The 22,698-nt window shown below is 35.6% G+C and overlaps 3 protein-coding genes across 4 annotated transcripts; 2 read left to right on the top strand and 1 right to left on the bottom strand.

Moving 5' to 3' along the window:
• The first annotated feature begins 181 nt into the window (after positions 1–181).
• On the top strand, positions 182–5,528 carry LOC133534064 (mucin-2-like). 2 transcript variants are annotated; one of them, XM_061873159.1, is made up of 4 exons: positions 182–2,252; positions 2,366–2,412; positions 2,505–2,643; positions 2,718–5,528. In XM_061873159.1, exons 1-4 carry the CDS (start codon positions 2,231–2,233, stop codon positions 4,511–4,513), a joined length of 2,004 nt encoding a protein of 667 aa, XP_061729143.1. In that variant the 5' UTR covers positions 182–2,230; the 3' UTR covers positions 4,514–5,528. The 2 variants fall into 2 exon arrangements, with proteins under 2 accessions (XP_061729143.1, XP_061729148.1); XM_061873164.1 differs by lacking the exon at positions 2,366–2,412.
• Positions 5,529–12,484: 6,956 nt separating this feature from the next.
• LOC133534103 (uncharacterized) lies at positions 12,485–15,021 on the top strand. The gene is made up of 2 exons (XM_061873194.1): positions 12,485–12,566; positions 13,588–15,021. The coding sequence occupies exon 2, from the start codon at positions 13,591–13,593 to the stop codon at positions 13,933–13,935; it is 345 nt and encodes a 114-aa protein (XP_061729178.1). The 5' UTR covers positions 12,485–12,566; positions 13,588–13,590; the 3' UTR covers positions 13,936–15,021.
• Positions 15,022–15,386: 365 nt separating this feature from the next.
• Positions 15,387–19,697, bottom strand: LOC133534112 (uncharacterized). Its single transcript, XM_061873204.1, has 3 exons — positions 19,607–19,697; positions 18,759–18,894; positions 15,387–15,779 (listed from the first exon to the last, which is right to left on the bottom strand). The coding sequence occupies exons 1-3, from the start codon at positions 19,679–19,681 to the stop codon at positions 15,673–15,675; spliced, it is 318 nt and encodes a 105-aa protein (XP_061729188.1). The 5' UTR covers positions 19,682–19,697; the 3' UTR covers positions 15,387–15,672.
• Between the last annotated feature and the right edge of the window lie 3,001 nt (positions 19,698–22,698).

Genomic DNA, 22,698 nt, shown 5'->3' with positions numbered 1-22,698 from the left:
ATTTACCACTAGGTACAGTTGTAAGTATACCGCCAAATATGAGGTCGACTTCAATATCGATATAACTCAACTCCTGCTATGGATACAACAACCTACAATGGCATAAATTATACTCGACCGCTAAATTCTTGGTGTTTGGAAGACGTTTCATCTTTTATTCTTTTACTTTTTGAGATTTCCATATTTTGTAAAAAAAAAAACCGGCCAAGGGCGAGTCGGACTCGTGCACCGTACAGACCTGTAGGTATATAAGTAAAAGTTAAGCCATCACGACAATCGAGTCATATCAATATTTAATAGTACATTTCCGCACGTGTATCTCCTCCTCTCTTCTTCCTCGCGTTGTCCCGGCATTTTGCCATGGCTCATGCGAGCCTGGGGTCCGCTTGACAACTAATCCCAAGATGTGGCGTAGGCACTAGTTTTTACGAAAACGACTGCCATCTGACCTTCCAACCCAGAGGATAAACTAGGCCTTGTTGGGATTAGTCCGGTTTTCTCACGATGTTTTCCTTCACCGAAAAGCGACTGGTAAATATCAAATGATATTTCGTACATAAATTCCGAAAAACTCATTGGTACGAGCCGGGGTTTGAACCCGCGACCTCCGGATTGCAAGTCGCACGCTCTTACCGCTAGGCCACCAGCGCTTCGCATTTCCGCACGTGTATCGAACGACGTTTTTTAATACAGTTGCGAAAAAATAAGAAAAACAACAAGTATTTTTTTATGCATGTTCTATAAGACAAAAACAATTTGTAAATATAAAATATTATACTATTACAACCTAAGTATCGTTATTTACGATTATTTGTGTATCGTATATTTAAATTGTATGAAAACAATATCGAATGTTGCCTTTGGAAACTTAAAACATTCTTGCACTAAGAAAAAACGCCTCTGCTTTGACAGGCGTTACGGCCGCTATTCCGTTCCATTCAGACAACTTATTAAGAACGGTTTTTCAATAATCAATATTAAAAAATAAATGTGTTATAATGATCGATAAATGTGTTATAATGATCGAGAGGTAAGTAATAAAATATGAAATATGCTCATATTTATTATTTTTACATTAACAGTGGGTTTTTATGTTGATTACGACTTTTAAAGGAAACTAACATTAACACTCATCAATAAGTAGTCATGAATTGGAACAAGTGGAAAAGTAAAAAGCACTAGTTCGCGAAATCCAACTTTCCGCACGCTAAACAGCTACGTAAAGTAGCACTTTTTGAGCAACTGTATTAAAAAATATTTTTATTATATGATGTAACAAAAAATTTACGGGTTTCTCAATTTTTCATTTATCTGAGCTATTAACGTTGCTTCGTAACAAATTTCAAGATTCTGAGTTCACGAGAAGTACCCTGTAGGTTTTGATTCCCTTGCGAGTGTTGAAAATTTGCGGAAATTTGCGGCATACACGGCTGTATCTTGATTGCTTTTTTCACAGCTCTAAGGGACAGTAGACCTGAGTATTTGATATAAATTCCAGCTTGATACTTCCACGCGTTCCTGAGAAAAAGGGTCTTGACAGACAGACAGACGGACGGACGTACAACAAAGTGATCCTATCAGGGTTCCGTTTTTTCCTTTCGAGGTACGGAACCCTAATAATAGCCAAGTACTGTGTTTATTTAATTCGTTAGTATTATTATTATCTCATTTCTTCTAAGAGCTGCTAAGTCCTTTAATCAGCTTTGTAAACATCACGATCACATCGACCTGTTCTGTGATAGCTTTAGTTCAATTCGCAAACTAATGAGCCAAGATTTCTCCCACTGTTAACACTTATGCAATTCCATCTTATTTATTTATTTTTGTTCTTCTCGTTAAATGTTTAACTCAGTCTCACTGTCAAGCAACATAATTATAAGCATAATAGTTATTATTAATTCTGCAATTTCGCACGCCATGTATTTTATGCAGTTTATACCTGTGGAAACTTGTAATTGGCTTACTGTTTTTATTTCGAAACCTATTTTGTTACATTAGCTGTAAGTTTTCCCAAGAAATAAAATAAAATAAAATAAAATAAATATTATATTGAACCAGGACCCTATTAGATTGAAAATTGTAGTTGAAATTTATAGTTGCCATAAAAATAGTCACAATTGGCTCGGAGCATTAAAAATAAATATATAATAAAACATATGGAGTGAATAAAAGTAAAGGCGTGTAAAACCGATCATATAAACTTACTATAATAAAACTATGGAAGAAAAACATGAAAACCATACTTGTAATTCGTAAGTGTAAAATGTTAATTGTTTATTTTTCGCATTATGCCTGGTTTTCATAACTTTTCAATTAACCTCAGTATCACATTTTTTCTTGGTCTGATTTAATATTTTTATTTCAGTGTATATTATTCGTACAAGTAGACCATCATGCACACACTTTATACAAGTAGGAGAATATATCTTAATTTTATTTTTCATTATAATAGTTATACATATGTAAATAAATATGCTAATTATAAACACTTTGCTCAATTTTAGCCACTTGACGCTTGCGTGCAATCAGAAATTTGTAACCATACGTGGATTCCTGTTTGCGGACAAAATGAAAAGACTTCAATACAACGAACGTTCGGTGACTTGTGTGACATGTTAGAATACAACTGTGATTTTAAAACAGGTTCGTCCAATGTCACAATGGTAAACAAAACTTAATTTTGATAGTACTAATTATGCCCAAAATTACTATTTCAGAATACAGGAAAATTAGCCGAGAACAGTGTGTAAACACAACTACTATATCAGCACGTAAATCAATATTAAAACTCAATGATACCACTTCAGCTACATATATTTATGATGATGATGATTACCTTACTAATCTCCCTGTAAATGTTACAACGATGTCAACATTTTACTTAAGACCAACTGAGGAATCAGCGGATGCTACCACGGTCTTTAGTGCAATCTCAGAAAACCAACTGATAAACGTTCTCACACACGGGTTCCAATATAGACGTCAAAACACGGATCCATTATCTCCTTTATCTACAGAAAATGTGTCAGAACTTAACAATCACCTTATTCATAATAATCAATCCGCTTTATTGTCACCAGTTAGTGGAATGTGTACCTGTGGTGCACCTAGTTCAAAAACTGATACTACTATGCCAATGACTATTATCTCCACGACTACTTTGTCCACGGAGACACTTAAAGCATGCACGTGTTCAACGCCTACTAATACCACTATAACGGCAAAGACTACAACAACTACATCGACTACCACTACAGCTCCTAATACTACAACGGCTTCTTCATCTACCGAGGCCTCTAAAGCATGCACGTGTTCAACGAATGCGATTACATCTTCAACAACACCTAGTACCACTACACCTACTATATCGACAACTATTAAAACTCCTAGTACATCAACGACTAATTTTTATACTGAGGCATCTAATGTAACCGATGGTAGGGCATGCACGTGTTCAACAACTACTACTACAAAAACAATGGAAACGACGCCATCTACTACCGCTAAAATTACAACTCCTAGTACATCAACGACTAATTTTTATACTGAGGCATCTAATGTAACCGATGGTAGGGCATGCACGTGTTCAACAACTACTACTACAAAAACCATGGAAACGACGCCATCTACTACCGCTAAAATTACAACACCTACTGCTAATGTGTCTACTGAGTTCTCTAGTCCAACGACAAATAAAACAATTTCTGAAACAACCTCTAATACCACTAAGACTAATGTATCTACTGAGTCATCTAAAGCATGCACGTGTTCAACGCCTATCATTACCAGTACAACGGCAACGACAGCTAGTACTACAACAATAATAGCCACCTCACCTAGTATCCCTATAGCTAGTACATCAGCAAACATTACAACTTCTAGTACCAATACTACTGTGTCTACGGAGTCATTTAAAGCATGCATGTGTTCAACGAATGCTATTACATCTTCAACAACACCTAGTACCACTACACCTACCATATCGACAACCACTAAAACTCCTAGTACATCAAGGACGAATTTATCTACTGAGGCATATAATATAACCGATGGTAGAGCATGCACGTGTTCGATAACAATGGAAACGACGCCATCTACAACCACTACAATTACAACACCTACTACTAATGTGTCTACTGAGTCATCTAAAGCATGCACGTGTTCAACGCCTATAATTACCACTACAACGGTAACGACAGCTAGTACATCAGCAAATATTACAACTTCTAATTCACACATTCAGTCATCAACACCATGGAAAGGATGTGGACATCCTGGATGTGATATAGTGGCCACCTGGGCAACAACTGTTATAGGAGAAACGAGAGACTATTATCAGATTCTTAGAAGCAAATATGGTCACATTCCTTTCAGAAGACGGAAATCTATTAAAGCATTAAGATACACCACTAGATATCCTCCAGGATTTCCCTTTTCAAGGCCTCGTCGTCGTTATCGCTTTCGTCCTTTGGGTCCTTATAAGCAATTTTATGGACGTCATGTCGAAGGCTAGCTTTATCTATCTACCTAACAAAGAGATTATATGTATATTATGACGGAGATATTGTGGCGTGGGAGCGAGCGGTTATGTCAAGGTGGGTACATTAACTAAGCCCTGATTTTTATCGGATAAAACTTACATTAAGAGTCCAATTACAACACAAAAATGTTGAGATTTTAATGCTGGTTGTTATCATTCATGCTTGGACATTTTATTTATATGCGTCTAAATTCTACTGCATATTGACACTTCTTATACTTTACTTAATTATAGTCACTATTTAATATAACGTGTATTTTTAATATAACCTCAAACTTAAACTAGACGTAGGTTATAGTGCTATAAAATAATTCTGAAAGATTTTTTTAGTTAGTCTTCACTACCAGAGCATAATCAATTTTAGCATTTTTTTGAGCGGCAGTGTATTTCGTACATCATGATCAGTTGTGACGTCGCGTCATTAATGAGACGTTTTGAGTTAATACAAAGTAGTGATACATTGCTTGCTGAATTGTTTTGTATGAAAAAATAAAAGTCGTCCATTTTTTATAAAACCTTTGAAAGTGTGTTAATTACAGCCTAAACTAACTGCCCTTTGATTATGTGGTCGTATCAAAAATACGCGCTGTATAAATAGATATAACAAGTAAGCTACTATAAATATTCTATTTTATTATTTTTACGAAAATATGGCAATCTCTAAAATATGACGGAGTAGATAAGAAAGTTTACATGGCTTCGATGGCAAATATGATACAATCATTAGAGGCAATTCGTAAAATAAGCGAGGTACAGTCAGTTGCAGAGAAAAGGTACCCCTGTACAGAAGTTTGTATGCAAAGGTGCTACATTACATACTGCTGCTGCATTTGCTCTGTGACGATAATTGCCACTAGAAAATGAAGAGTGTCATTGGTACAGTTTAATATACAATATAATATGATAACTTATATTTTTATAGGTAGATATGAAAAGGATTTTCAATTAATAAGCATATATTTTAATAATAAAATATGTGAGAATTAAATATTCTTTTACTTAATACCTCCCGTTTGGTATCTATTTCAAAAATTTTACCCCTCAGTTTTCAGTTTAGACAACTACATATTTCTTCTCAAGTAATTAATCTGACTAAATAAATGTCTTCCAAAAACATTGTTCAAATTGTAATAAAAAATGTATATTCTAAGCGATTTACTTCTAGGTGGTTACTGCACGATTTTCGATACTACGAATATACTCGTACTCGTATTTATGTTCTTAGCGGCGTGACCTCGTTCGCATTGCATTGAACTTGGCCAAGCAAGTTGCCGGTTTAGGCAGTTCATCTCGGAGAAAACATTCTGGCTACGTGTTGACGCCACATACTGGGCCGGGTGAAGGACTGTTTACGAATGCATGGAATTTTATTAAATATTTGGCATTTAGTTAAACCCTGGCATAGGTTAAGGTGTAACTTATAATTTGGTTGATGCTTTAGAGAAGATCAAGATACGAGTAGACCTTTTGCGGTAACAACATAGTTGTCATATACCGGATATTTCCTGTAACAGGAGCAATAAATTAAACTGTAGGCTGTACTCCTCAAACTCACTAACATTTGTTCAGCAACTTTTAAAATAACTAATGTTTTAATTTTTATTACACATTGAAGTTGATTCTAAGACGCAATGTATTGCGAATTTTGTTACGAAAGCGTGACAAACAACGTCAAACACACGGATGTCAGCGTACATTGAAAAAAATATTAAATTTGTATGAAAAAGACAAAATCTAAAGATTTCATATTTTTTAAAGTTGTTAATCAAAAGTTATATCGTTTTAGGAGTACAATATATGATTAATTATTTGCTCGTGTTACAGGAAACACCGTATACGTAAATGCACAGTTATTATTCATAGAAAATTGTGGACCGTATTGAATATTTTGATAGTCTTACAAATTAAAGGGTAATACGTCGACAAAGTATTTTAGGAATACCGTTTTTTCCTAGTTTCATTTCTCCTACAAAATGTAATAAAAATTAAAATTACAGTCACTTAAACAAAACGTATTATCTTCATAATATTCTTTAGTTTTGATACACAAATGTAAACGTATGTTAAAAATGATTTTGGACCCACGCTAAGTTTAAGGCCTGTGTTGTGGGTACTCAGACAACGATATATAGTATGCAAATACTTAAATACATAGAAAATATCCATGACTTAGGAACAAATATCTGTGCTCATCACACAAATAAATGCCCTTACCGGCATTCCAACCCAGGACCATCAGCTCCATAGGCAGGGCCAGACTGATCCTCAAACAACAACTCGACGTTAACTAAAACTTACACCTAATGATTTAACAAAGTTGGTTGTATATTAATACGAGTAAGTGAGCATAATATGTTTAATTTTATTGGATTAGCAAATCGGTCTATTAATACTAATCGTTCCGGGTTTGGTTTCCGATCACAACATATTTCAAGGTCTACTTGCGGACACGACATAGTGCTTCCATCTGCTAAAATGCCGTTAGACGACTTATAATAAAAATATATACTTTAAAATCATCATATGAGGTTGCATAATATTTGATACAAAATCAAAGTCAACAAAATAACGCCATAGTCATAATAGTCAAGGAGAGAGGCAGAATGTTTAAAGAACTTGACTCACACTTAGCTTAACTCACATCTCACAAGTTCAAACTGACAGTGTGACATATTCAAATCACAAACTCCCCACCAACAACAAAATAAAAACCGGCCAAGAGCATGTCGGGCCACGCTCAGTGTAGGGTTCCGTAGTTACTCTTCCGTCACAATAAGCTAAACTGGAGCTTAAAGTATAGTAAATTGTTAACCAAGGGATGAAACGGTACTTTTCACCTGAGTTAAACAAATAGGCAAATTTGCATAATCAGTACCTAATTAAAATAAGTCTTTTTACTATGAAGGGAAAACTTTTTGCGATAACTCAAAAACAGCTAAACTGATCATATCCGCTATAGTTTTCATTTAATGTCTTTCTTAAGCTCTACTTCCACAATTTTTTTCATATTTTTTGGACCTATGGTTCAAAAGATAGAGGGGGGGGGGGGACACATTTTTTTTTCTTTCAGAGCGATTATCTCCGAATATATTCACTTTATCAAAAAATGTTTCTTGAAAACCCCTATTAGTTTTGAAAGACCTTTCCAACGATACCCCACACTCTAGGGTTGAAGCGAAAAAAAAAATTCACCCCCACTTTACCTGTAGGGGAGGTACCCTAAAAAAAATTAAATTTTTAGATTTTATTGTACGACTTTCTCGGCTTTATTGATTTATATATCCATGCCAAATTTCAGCTTTCTAGCACTAACGACCACGGAGCGAAGCCTCGGACAGACAGACAGACAGACAGACAGACAGACGGACATGGCGAAACTATAAGGGTTCCGTTTTATGCCATTTGGCTACGGAACCCTAAAAACTGTCAAACACCACACCAAATTACACCATTACACAGTCCACGCTAATATAGAACGATAACTTTTTGTTAAGCTGTTTAAAGAATGGTAGATACTTTTGAAACCTTGTTTGATCCGCTACTTTTGATGCTGACTGTACGTAGGAGTAGGATAAGCATTCTCTGTAAGTAATGTGACCAAACAACGTAGCGATGGTAACATAAATAGCAGCTTTTAGTTTTTCGCAATATATTTCATACAATTTGATTAGCTCGAGCTAATGGAAGTGTAGTCACTCCCAAAGTCCTCATATAGTAGGTACATATGCTATACTCATACAATTAGGTAATCATGATTTCGGTAATTACTTTACATGTTTTTATCAAGATCAGACCATCAAAAATATTTAGCATGAACCTATTTACAAATTATTCAATATAGCGAGGTATTAAACGTAAAATTGAAAAGATAAATTCTCGCTCTGGGTTGTATCAGTGGGCCTACTGCGAAATCCGAAGTCAGCAAATTGCGGATTGCGAGCATCTTTCTCTGTCACTCAAATTACGCCCTAATTGGAGAAAGATAGATTGGAGAATTTACGAACTTCGGTTTTCGCGGTAATGCCCTGGTTTAGCACGTGTCCGTTGCAGTTCAGCGGGGAAACGCAGTGAGAGCTTTAAGCTGGGGACTATTCAGAATGGGTCATTTGAGATTGATTTAAACTTTATTTTACAACATTCATAATCTGTAATAACTTTTATGAAAAAAAAAACCGACTTCAATGAGGGTCCGGTGAAAGAACGATTATTGTTGATTTTTTATTTCATACAATGAAATTAAAAAGACAGAGTTCTACGCCTAATTATGTAGAAAAGGAGGTAACATGTTTTTTTTGTCACTGCACCCACCTTGACACATTTCAGATTTGCCCTATGGTTGACTGGTAAGATACCCGCAATAGGGTATTCGACCGTATTTAAAATAAATTATTTCACACCATGCATGAAATAAAGCACCAGATAATTATTAAAACAACTAAATAGGATAGAAATATAAAAATGTGCCTTGAAAACCTAACTGCTTGACAAACATGCAAAGCGAACAAATTGCCAAACCTGAACTATGCATCGTTAAAGAGTTCCGTTCTGTTCATCATCAGTAGTTCTACTTCATCAAACGTCACTTCTACAAATGTAAATACTTGATTTGTTGATGAAAATACTAAGATCACTATAATATATATGCTTTTCAAATTTGAAGAGTTCCCTCGATTCCTCATGGACCCCATCGTCAGAACTCAAACTTGACAAAAATTTGTCTTGAAAATCTAATTTACTTAACAAACACAGCAAAGAGGACAAATCGCCAAACGTGTACTATGCGTCGTTGAAGAGTTCCATTCTGATCATCATCAGCAGTTCCACTTCATCCAATGTTACTTTTTTAATTGTAAATGCTTGATTTGTTAAAGAAAATACAAAAATCACTATATGCCTTTCACATTTGAAGAGTTCCCTCGATTCCTTATGGATCCCATCATCAGAATCTGTATATATATGGATTCAAGCAAAATCGGTTCAGAAATGACGGAGTTATGAAGTAACAAACATTAAAAAAAAAACATACACACCGAATTGATAACCTCCTCGTTTTGAAATCTTGAAGTCGGTTAAAAATACTTTTAAAGGTTTTGTTTTGATACGTTGTTATCACTTATTAGGTATAATTCGTTTATTTAAAGGTAGATTTTGCAGTGAAGTCACCGAAAAAAAAATAGTAATTTAATGAATATGAGCTAATCGAATTGAGAATTCAATAGTGATGAGGAGTTATTAAAAACTTGGTAGGGCAAAAAAAAGTTTTTTTTTCTTCATCTTAACGCATTTTTTTTACAGTAAACATTACAGGCATTATGTGGTGGCCCGCAGCAAGTGCGGTATTATTCCATCCAAGGATAAGTTCAAAATCTACTTTTTATTTCGATAAAAAAAAAATGAGTAGCAGCGGATAATTATATTGACTGTAAGTGGAATTAGTAGCTCCTAAGTGCCTATTAATTAAATCTCAGACAGATCAATATTAAAGGTATGATTCTTCTCAGCCATATTTGGCCTAGTTCACCGTGCGCCGTACATCTCTTGAACATCATTCACAACGATCCGCATACCGTTTACAGTATCGATACATTTTGCATTTCAATTCGAGTGCGGGTACGAGTGACCTATCAAGAGACAATTGTGGTACTCGTATAGTCATTTGAAAGTGTAGTCACATATAAATCTATTAGCAAACACTATATACGTACAGACTATACATAAGGCAGGACGTCCCTTACTGTCGTACTGTCCCAGCTTAAAATAAAGCAACTGCAGCGTTACTGGTTGTGGTTACATATGCGTTTGCGCAGGTTCACGTGACGCCGAGCGGCGGCCATGGGCCAGATTCCTCATTAATTGCTCTTGTTATCAGCTGATTATTACTATGGTGATTACAGTAATTGTTATTATCTGCTCTTATTAGATTACTGCTAAAATATTGTAAGACTTTCGCCGTCTTTTTTGTAAAAAATAAAAAACTTTATTGGTGCAAGCTTTTATCGCCAACTGTATTTGTAGTCGAAGGTGCAGCTCATAAAATAATGCATGAACAAAAGATTTGGCAGGATGCCAGAGGTGCAGATTTTTGATGTATTTTGGTGGTGGGGGGGTTACTCTCAACTTCATCTTGATATCTATATCATTTAAGCTATAAAGGCCAATATCGTTTTCGTTTTTCGTTTCGTTTGTGGGATACCCCATTCTAGAAATCAGAAATTAATTATTTGCATCGATACAGTATGGGGACGTCAGTCAGTTACTCATCAAGACGATTCTCAAAAATCCAATCTAAATGAGGTTACGTTAAGATACTTATTTCAATAGGACTTACCTATCATTCTGTTTATGTTTATTTATGTCTATACCTATCTGGACTGGAGATACATGTTGAGAGTCTTATTATTCTTAAAGTACGAGTATACCAAAAATACATATAAAGTGACAGACCCAGCTCTAAGGTATCAAGGATTTCATTGTAGAGTAGTTAAGTATACAACTACTTAGCTCTATCAACGGAAATGGCATCGGCCATCAATTAAAGTATGATTGTAAAAGGGTGTATATATTTACTTTGAAACGACGAATACGACGTTTTGTCCACTAGTTTAGTGCAGATAGCAAGGCGAGCTACAGTGACCCAATTGTGAGATTAATCGAGTGCCTGCATTTTCTAATTGAGTTCGGATAGCTAATCGATTGCATTTTAAATAGATTAATTAGAGTATGGGTGCTACTCCTATTTCTACATACATATATACATTAGAACTCCTTAATAAAATCTAATATAATTCTCTTAAAAATAATTTAATTTTTAAAAATGTAAGTAGTTGCATTTATGCCTGTACCTTTGTTTGTTAATAACTAGGTATTTAAATTGAGACGATTTTGATGACGACTAAATATCTATAACATTGCGTTGTTTTGATACGTGTTCATCATTATGGCAATCTTCTACATATATCCAGCATCAGACCAGCTTGACTAGAAACTATAGTACCGAAATTACATACTCTTAATCAGTAATAATATATCTTAAGTTAATTTGGGACTGGTACTGGTTCAATACTTGTTTAGGAGAAAAAAAGTTTAGGCAAATACATTATATAAACCGACAATATTGGGAGTTAATTAAAATATGTCAGTTCCATTGATATAAATTTTCTATTAGATTACTTATCGTGCTATGGGATCTTACGAAATGATTAAGCGAACTATTAAAAGTAGTGCCCTTTCCGATAAGTGTTTCTTTTGTTTTAAATAATATCAAGCTGATAGGTAAGAAACATACCTATCAGCTTGACCAGTAATAGGTATATAGAAAATAAACATAATTGTGTTATTTTTAAGCTTGTGGTGAAATAAGCTATATTTCATTCAAGGGTGTTTCACAAAATATCAAATTTTAGGAATAGTTCTTATTAATTCTAAAAATTTGTAATTATTATGAACAAAAAACGTCTGGTATGTTTTAACATCGGAAAAGAAAGTAAGTGGTATCCTAAAAGTTTATTCACCATCAAAACATCACACTCGTATTAACCGTCCTCTTCCGGAAAAAATATGCTAAAAAGAGTTAAGTTAGAGTTAGGAAAGGAAACTTCACTGTATGCATCACCTGCTGGTAAAATGCTTCAGGGTAGCTCTCGTATGTTCAAGTATGGTGGTAGTTATGACTAATAAAATTGGAGAGACTTACACACACTAAATTCGTCTATTATTATTATCACGCACTTGCAGTCAGCCCATACCTAATATTTGTAAAGCATTGAACCGGACGTCACATATAACGGCTACTAACAAAAACTTAACTGCCTATATAAATCGCAGACCTTTAACAGGTTACATAATTAGCAATAATTTTGGATATTAAAAACATCCTTGCGAAGAGAAGATTTGTAGAATTCCCAGTAGGTGGAAGTGGTCCCGGAAGCTCGGCTGAAGGTTAACGCAGGCTATATAATAGTCGCGATGCAGGCGCGGGCGCACTCAGTACGACACGCGTTGTGACCGTGACTTTTGTTTTCAAAACGTAAGTGTTAACGGTTTTGTTTTAAATTGATACGAGTTTAAAACCGTGATTTATATTTGTTGGTTTTTGCAGTGTTCTATTTGATAGTGTTATCAAAAGCCGCAGTTGAAGTGTTTTTTTTTATTTGTCTCTATATCACCGCGATTGTCCCCTGCCTATGAAGCCGATGGTCCCAGGTTCAAATCCTGGTAAGGACATTTATTTGTGTGATGAGCACGGATATTAGTTCCGGAGCCATGGGTGTTTTCTATTGAAGTATTTATATATAATTTTGTCTGAGTCCCCACAACACCAGCCTTATTAGGCTTACTGTGGGACTTAGTTAATTTGCTTAATAATAATATCCTATAATAAATAATATGTATTTATTATTTATCAATTCATTATATCAGCTTTAAATCCGAATTTTTGAGACGATAAATTGCAAAGCCGCATTGACGTGTAGGCTAAGGTCTTGCAAATACAAACTTTTTAACTTATTTGAAATATATACTTAAATCCATTATTTTCATCAATTTATCCACTTTATTCGTCCCAATTAATCAAGAATATATGTACGTATTCTGGTATGATGCGATGAAGACGGAACTCTAGTAAAAATTAACCTTTTTGACCGATAATTATTGCGTAGAAATAATTCTACGTTAGAATTAGGTATTTATAGTCTAGCTGTATGAGAGAAACGTAATCAGTTAGTTGTGGATTAGTGACTCTAAGTTTGTCTTTTCTTCATTCCATTACAAAATTTCATACCAAGTACTTATTTCAATATTTTCAATTCATTCTAATAAAACTATACTGATAGTGTCGCCCGAAAAAAAAAAACAAAACTTTATTACAACATTTCCTTACAAATAATAGATTTTACGTACAGGGTATATATTTTACGCGTACGATTTTGATACAATACTTAAAACTAATAATTTTACAAAGGTTTTCACTTAATCAGACACTTTGTGTTGTATGTGGTATATCTAATGTATATTCATTGAACTAATAACCCTTGTTCTTGTAATTTTAGACAATGCGCTGCTTAATTCTCCTTGCCATCGTGGCCGTAGCGCACGCGCACCCTGCGCTGATTTTCACCCAGGCCCTACAGCCAATCGGAGTGGAATACGCCGAGAACGCTGGTCCACTTGTCCGCCCGCATCCCGCCGTCGAACAAAATGCCGCCCGGGACGCTCAGCTGCCGCGTGAACTTCTCAAGTCACGAGACTTCTATGACAATCCAGCGATTGCTGAAGGTCTGGCGAGAGAGTCGTGGTTCACGAACAAGGAGATGCAAGTCGTTGAGAGGGAGGCTGAAAAGATCCCTAGGGAGAGGATCTATAAAATTGTGAAGAGCGCTGGCTTCTTAGATCAGTAAATTAAATGTTATTTATGATCGTGATTACATTGCTCTTAAGCTCATTATGTTTGTGATGTTAATTACTTCCTTCAGTAGGTTTGAACTATTGAACCTTACTTTAATTCAAATGTCGACTAATGAATGAATGAAGGTATCAACATTATACCTCAGGTTCAAACATCTTCATTACGTAGGTAATTAAATATTTGAAAGATTTGCCTTTTACAATTTTGTTTAATGCTTATTGTTTTTTCTTAGTATATATACATTTGACAGTTTTAAGACAGTCAAGAGTCAATAGATTAGCTGTGCTAGATTTTGTGTGAATGTCCTTAGGTTTTTGTAAATATCGTCACTGTGAATATTTATGTAACTTAAGAATGTTTACTATAAGAATATTGAATGTAAATATAATTAGTAGTATTATAGAGTCAATATTGTACAAAGTATACTATTAAAACTAAATGTTAATGTATTTTTAGACTTCTATCAGTACGTAAGTAGTACCTACACAAACTTGTTTACATGCACGCATTTTAAATGTTTATGTAACTAATTATAATTTAGGAGTGTGAAGGTAAACATGCCCTTATGTTATTTGTTTGTGAGTTTCATCGTTGTATATATTTAAATATTTGATGCGATTTTTACTAAAGTATATTGATTGATTATTAGGTCCTATGTATAATTTAACCGCATATCATGCAGGTATTGTAACAGGTAGAAGGATTGCATATATTTTTGTATGACTTAGATCTGGATTAGATATAAATATCTGTCAGTGTCAATAGTGACGTTTTTAGTTGAAGAATGTCACTTTTGACACTGACTAACTAATACAGATCTGACTCATGTTATTAATATCAAAATACCCCTGTTTGTAACATCGAAACAAGTTACTGTTTTTCATATGTCGCAAGAGATATATTCTAGTCGTTGTTGGGTTGTAGTATGAAGATTGACTAGTATTTACCTGTTGCTATACAAAAATACAATTATTTTAATAAATTGTAAATTATAATAAAGTAAAGCTGTGATCTCGAGCAATAAGTACGCAAACGTAAGTTATTGCTCTTAAATAAAAATAAAACGAATTATTTGATATATCAATTGCTTTTAATTATATTGTATCAATGTCTTTAAAATTAAATGAAAAATGCTTTCCTTACACGAGTAATGTACGAAGTGGAATGATGGATGATGGATGGTAGTTAACTATTTATGATCATCAAATGCAAATTTTGGCTTAAGGGTTTTTTTATGAATTATTAACGATTTTTTGTGATAAGATAAACTGCATTCAAAGATTTACAAATAACCCATATCCAGCTTTATTCACACCCAAGTCATATCTGAAGAAACATAGGTAAAGTCGTTTCATTATGGAAAAGAATAGTCTAGGTAGAAAGGAATATGTATTAATGAAAATGGCGCATATCGTAATTATTTTTGCTTAACTCCAAAGTGCCCCAGAACGGCAGCAGGCAGGAACATTTAAATGAAAAATTCGCCATTTCATAAATTCTGTTTGTAATGTAATCTCAACTCTAATCTTATCTCAGAAATCAGCCTTGTGGTTCTTAAAAACCATACATTTTATGGGACAATCTTACACAAATGGACTAGTTTAGCTAAACAAATAATTTCACATAGTTTTTGAATTTCCCTTACTGTCTTATTTCGATTATAATCTTGTAAATTCATTTCAGGTGATTTTCATTACAGGACTATTCGTTCAGGTATGAGCGAATGAATTCATACTTTATTGATCCCGTCGCAACCCTCGCCATAGGTAGGCCTCTTGAAGGACCTGCCCCTCTTACATGTAACCCAACATTCGTGTACTGGTTTTTGAACAAAATCTGAAAAGTATCAAAAATAATTTCGTATACACAGTATAGACACTATATTCACAAAACAAGATTCGTAACTGACCATCGACGGACGTTGTTGTCTTTGCAAAAGGTTAACTAATTGTATGCATTTTTAATTAAAGTTTACATCTTAATTAATTAAATTATAATAATAAGCTCTCTAAGGGGACTCTACGTGTTGGATCTATATCCACACGCAAGCCTATCAAAAGACCGGGATTAATAGGCCCGTGAAATCTTAGGAAATACAAATTTAACCAGGCACAATGGCACATAATATTAGCATTATTGTAAATGAGTCGTAATTCAAGTATGAATATATAAACAGTCAAGAGTTAAATTATGAGTACCTCTACACTCAAATACACTCAACTACACTCTTATAGTTAAAAATATATCTCATATATCTCAGCGAATTAAGAACTATGGAACATATTTTGAGTACTTTGTAAGCATACATATTTTTAAACTTAAGTTACTAATTCAGTTTAAATCAAAAAATCAGTCAAATCAGTGCATCAGGCACTGGATTCGACTTTGAAGAAGTTATGTTGAGAATAAATACGCAGCAGCATTTCGAATGCCTATTTGTTTGTGGAACGTTGTTTGCTTATTATTCTGCTAGCACAGCCTTGTATTACGCTAACTTTGAGATCGCAAACAATTTCACAATCGCGTACATATTTAAATGGAGTGCCTGTTACAAGATTTGCTTTACAATTAGTTTTAATACTTGTAATTTTAAGTAAATAAGTAACTTTTTGTGCTAAAAATATGAAAGGTAAAGGTAAACAATTCCACAAAAGTTGATGGCAGTATTCACAGGCGATATCTACAAGTGAATAACGGGAGTGCTTTACATTAGTAGGAACTGGAATTGCCTTTCTGCACGTATCTGTACGTGTATCACATAACGTTTTACAATGATAGGGACCTATCGCACGAGTGCAGTGCGGGAAAATGGCACTTTCTGTGCATAATATTAAGTACTTGCATGCAGTACACGTGGCACGTTATTGATATAAAATGGTTTTGTTGATAGGCTTACATAATTTGGAATTTTCGATTAAATACAATCGATTAAACTTACGTGTATAAAGAATTGATAGGTATAATATAAAAGGGACATTCACAAGAACGTAATACCCTGCACGTAAAAAGAAAACAAAACATTTAGTCTCATTGCGAAATTCTTTACCTACTTGTTGTGATACGAGTACAAAGAAATAAAAGCTATTTAATTTTAATCATACTGCTGAAGAAACATCCCCAGAGTATTCAGGCGTTGGCGCCAATGTAGGCGTTAGACTGCTCAGTATAAAATGAACTTTAAACTTCGTGTGAGTGTATCTTACGAACAACGTATTTTCATAGAGGTTAGAAATATTTTATGGCGGGCATGAGGTCTTTTTAGAATAGCTCATGATACGAAGAGGATATTATGATATTACAAGACTACGACGTCATTTCTGTAAGTGTATATATTGTAAACTTAGGACTTGAGAACGGAGATAGCTTTTCATTAGATGATATTTATAAACTTATTGCCGGTACCTACCGCAAATTTCTTGGAAAATCCTCAAAGCTTCACTGGGAGTGAGTTTACTTTTGAATTTATAAAGAGAGCGGTCGTGTGCTTCTGACAAGTTTCTAATTGCGTTACCCACCCATTCATCAGACAATCACTTATCTTTCTCGCTATGTTTAAATCACATAAGAAATATGGATAAGAAACATATATAATGTTTTAACACAGGTACCCCATAGATGAAAGTAGGTATAGTCCCTAAAAAGGGTATGATATGTAAATACATGTCTTATCTCGGTACCTAGTTGTCATATTAAGACATCATACTACTTTCTGCCGTGAAGTGATGGTCTTTTATCAACATGACTCTACATGTGATAGGAAGTAAGTAAATATTCTTTATTGGACCAACAATTATACATTTTACATACATACTACAAATAAATTTTAAAGGAAAATAGAACCAGGTAACAACAGGCGGTCTTACAGTAAGACTTATTCTGAGAAAAAAAATTGATATTGCTCTTTATCTTGATTAGGAGACATACCGCGAGAAGACCCCCAACAAGGTGGAAATGTGATGGTAACGATCGGTTCTCATGGATTCTTAGAGGAGCCTTTTGTCCGAATACTCCGAATAGTGATGATGGTGGTTATGAATCGTGACCAACATGTTCGAAACCTACGTTTACGTTATGATTCGGATAAGAGGTACGAACACAATATACCTACTGTTGTACTTCGAGTAGGCCAAAGGGCGCCGTAAGCTTTTAAAGATTGCATATACTCGAAAAAAAATCACCCTTACCGCCGCGACTCGGGGGACTTAGTATTTATGACATCTGCCGCGAATGCAGAAGACGCTGGTTTAATTCCAGTCCTAAATACTAGAGATCTTGGTCACTTTTTCTTTCGTATATGATATGTATTTCAGTAAGCAATATGGTATGTCCAATGTTTACATAATATAATACGAATACGATAAGGTGATACGAGGTTCACCGGACCTCGTATCACCTTATCGTATTCATATTATATAAATATATAGTCCCAAATGTCTCCTTTTAGCACGTCACGGATTATCCAATCATTCTCAAGCAACACCGGTGTGAGAGACTCAGGGGTGTCGCGAGGTGTACGCCGCTTTCTACCTAGTGGCTGATACACAGCCACTGTGCCAACTCGCGTCTTATGCAATTTTTCATTTCCACCTCCTCTCGACGACTCCTCTCTGGACGGCCAATGAAGACAAGCCAGAGTTGAGAGTCGTGCGGGTCCCCTTGGGGTTCACTCCAACCGATGAAGACACGCCGGAGACGGAGGCCCTGACCGACTCTCGGGAGTACTCGGGTATGGGGGTATAATTACATAATTCCATAATATTTGAATAAACACTAAGTGGCATATCAATGACAATACATGAATGAATTATATTTTACCTTTCCGGCTGTCGCAGTTGAATTCGTGCATATCGCAGGTGTCGATGAAGGTGCGCAGCTCGCCGCACGAGTCGATGCCGCACATCGGGACCTGGTCGTGGCGACAGATATCCGCTATCTTACATTCCTCCTCCAACTGAACAGACCATATTGTTCCTTTTTAAACATTTTCAAATAACACTCATCGTAAGATGGTTGCTATTAATTACCAGTGCTGGATTAAGATACTTCGATGCTCTAAGTATTTCTACACAATGGTGCACCACTCTATCCGGGATCATTCTCTGTATTCGATCGATCCCTGAGATTTTGGTGCCCTAGAGGGCATAAGACGTAGACCCTAGACATAGTGCCCTAAGAAACTCCTTAGCACGTAATGCCGCACCGTTCATTATAAATACAACCATTAAAGTGAAACTGAGGCAACAGAGCAGAGAATAAGACCCTTGACAAACACTTAACTCAGTATTAGTTTAACTTAAGTTATCATCATCAGAACAGTGGAAATGGATCTACGCAGTTGAAAATGATAAACATTAAGCCGTTTAATGAGGGAACACTGTAACAAGTAAGGTAGTTAATTAGTTAATCTCACTTGGGATAAAGCTGAACTTTAAGGAACTATGTGAGTTTTAATAAACTTACCTTTCCACGCTTTTGGTGTACATTGAAAGTTTGTCTTTTAAGTTATAAGTAGTTACCTGTTAAGTTATAGGTATTGACCCAATACCTGTTAACCGCTTATTTTTTCCATCAAAAGTAAGAATTGCCTTCGTCAATTAAAAGTGATCAGATTTATTAATTTATTCACGACAATCTTATGAAAACGTGTCAAACTTTATCTTTACCTTAGCTTTTTCAATGTGTGCTTTGCAATGGTGAATCATCAGTGTAAAACATAGCAGTTGAAGCAAAGCTAGCATTTCTGCTCATGTGCTCTTCATGTTTATTTTTCGGTTTACAAATGTTTGCTTTTCCGCCGCGGCCTTAGTCGGATCATGGCGATGAAATGTTATCGATGGTAATAAAAAATATATACTGCTTCAAAACTTAAGCATGTACTAACTGGAGTTGCAACGATTTATCAAAAGTATGTTATTCGACGCCGTATAGCTACAATGATCCAATTTCATAGTCATATCTTATGGTATTCGAAGTTTCTTTCGAATATTTGTATCAAGTACTTATGTCCAATTAAAATATATGTTCATAGCTCAGCAATTCTCGTAGGCAAAATCCTAAGGGCCTGCCCTCCAAACTATGAGATTGCTGGCTTAACGGAGTCTAAAAACGCCTGGTCCATTGCCTGCCCGGGTAAGATTTTTCCCGAAAATCTAAATTCACAAAACACCTGGGACGACATTCAATGTAAAATAATTTACGACGCTCTTTTAAGCCGCAGCACAGGTTCAGCACGCGCCAGACTGCTAGCAGCAGGTTCCAGGGAGTCCGGCGCCTGGCTGCACGCCTTCCCGTCGGTACATACCGGAACCTTCCTGGAACCGCACACTCTGCCCGTTGCTGCCTGTCTGCGTCTCGGCGTCCGGGTTTGCGCTCCACATAGGTGCCCCTGCGGCACTGACGTCGACGTCCTCGGACACCACGGACTCTCCTGCCAAAGGAGCGCCGGCCGCTTCTCTAGACACGCCGCGCTCAACGACATTCTCCGCCGGTCTCTTGCCAGCGTCAATGTGCCAGCTCTACTCGAGCCCCCCGGCATTATAAGAGATGATGGTAAGAGACCGGATGGAATGACACTAATTCCGTGGAAGTTGGGACGGGTGCTGGTGTGTGATGCCACCTGTGTAGACACCCTAGCCCCGTCTCATCTCCACGGCACTTCTGCTAAGGCTGGCGCGGCGGCAGAGGCGGCCGAAAAATTAAAAAAGACTAAATATAGGGGTCTTGGCACCGAATATAATTTCGTACCATTTGGCGTCGAGACCCTTGGTCCGTGGGGTCCGAGCGCCTATAACCTTTTTAAGGAAATTTCTAAAAGGATTAGAGAGGTCACCGGTGACCGCAGAGCTGGCAGCTTCCTCGCTCAAAGAATTAGTCTTGCGATACAGCGAGGAAATGCTGCTAGCATCTACGGCACCATGCCGCAGGGGGATAGTTTTATTTTATTTTAAGTCTAGTTTTATTTATTTTTAGATCTAGGTTTTAAGTTTTGTAGTTTAGTTTTTAGTATATTTACCAAACAATGTAACATTGTATTAATGAAATAAAAATTATAGATTTATTAAATAAAATAAAAATTAAAATATATGTACAAATATATTAGGGCGGAGGCCTATCGGACGTCCCAGATATCGCTGGGGCGATGCTGTTGAAGCGGACTTGCGCGATCTCCAGGCCGATAACTGGCGGGAGATGGCACAGGATCGAGACAACTGGCGAGTACTCGTGTCGGAGGCCAAGACTCATTTTGGGTCGCTGCGCCATTAAGTAGTAGTAGTAGTAGTATGGAGACATTTCTCGATTATAAAACTATGTTATATTTGGAATACTTAGTCTGATACAGTCGCCATCAGATATATACGACCGGTCAAGGTGCTCGAAAATATTTGAGTATGCATATATTGTCTTTTACAACCGCGACAGTTATTAATGAAATCAAACTATGGAAACGGATTATATCGCGTATACGTCGCGTAGGCGTCGGAGTTTTTATCACACGGTAAAACTAATAGCGAGCTATGGAGTTGACTAGCAATAAAATCCAACTCATATTCATTCTCATAGATACTCACTCATCTATTTAGTGAGTGATTTTAATTTTGAAATAAAGGACAAGAACGTTGACGAGTTTATAAACGATCCTTTAATTTAGTTTTTTATTTACGAAATTTGATAAAAAAGCAATATCTATGTATATTAATGGAGGTAAAAATAATATGAATATTGTGACGTCTAGGCTCCATTGTATGACAAAGTGGTAAAAAAAAAACAGATTGTGATCGTGTGCTTTGCGACTCTTCTGCTCGCCATGCCGGTTGACAACAGAGTGTCGACTTGCAGGTAGTTCGCAGTAACACTTTTATAAATAAACACAAAAAAATTTCATTATTCTTATTTGTTATATTCATGCCCTGAAAAACAAAATTAAAGGATCGTTTACAAACTCGTCAACATTCTTGTCCTTGATTATAAAATTAAAGTCACTAATTCAATAAATGAATGAGTGTGAGTATGAATATGAGTTGAATTTTATTGCTACTGTCGACTCCATACCTTGCTATTAGTTTTACCGTACGATAAAAACTCCAATGCCTAAATGAATTTGTAATACTTATAGACGTTCGAACCATTTACGTTGGCCATCCAATTAAGGGTAAATGAGGAAAAATAAATATTTAGAGTAAGATCAAACTAAGTTTTCAGGGATTTTGATATCACACACTGTGCAAGCGTTAACATTATAATTTCTTAGAATTTCACGTTTAAAATAACAATTGTCTGTGCTATCAACATCGCTGCCATCTTAGCTTGGTCTAAGTCTACCTCTATCAAAATTACAATGTGTACCTAAAACTATCAAATCGAAAATAATAGAAAAATTAATGGAAATACTATTTTAAGGCTGGTTATACATGCAAAACGGGTTCATAGGGCTAGTTATGTAACACAACTATTTTTACAGTACTTATGGTGCTATTTTATAGCACTAGTGCGAAAATTAGCATATTACGTTACTGTGTCGAATATTTCAAGGGCCATATGTACTGTAAAACGTTGTACCATACATGTGCGAATAGGCAATTCGCAACTCGTGTCGATTTAAAACAATCCCTTCGGTCGTGTTTCAATTTATCGCCACTCGTTTCGAATTTCCTATTTTTCGCACTTGTATCGTAATGTACTATAAGTAACTCAAAGTCAATTACGAGTATAACTACTAAATGTCCACACCATTCAACACTATGATCTCAAAGTCTAA

This window comes from Cydia pomonella, chromosome 2 (assembly GCF_033807575.1).
Source record: "Cydia pomonella isolate Wapato2018A chromosome 2, ilCydPomo1, whole genome shotgun sequence".
Lineage (NCBI taxonomy): Eukaryota > Metazoa > Arthropoda > Insecta > Lepidoptera > Tortricidae > Cydia > Cydia pomonella.
The sequence above is the reverse complement of the archived record's forward strand: the minus strand, read 5'-3'. Positions and strand labels throughout refer to the sequence as shown.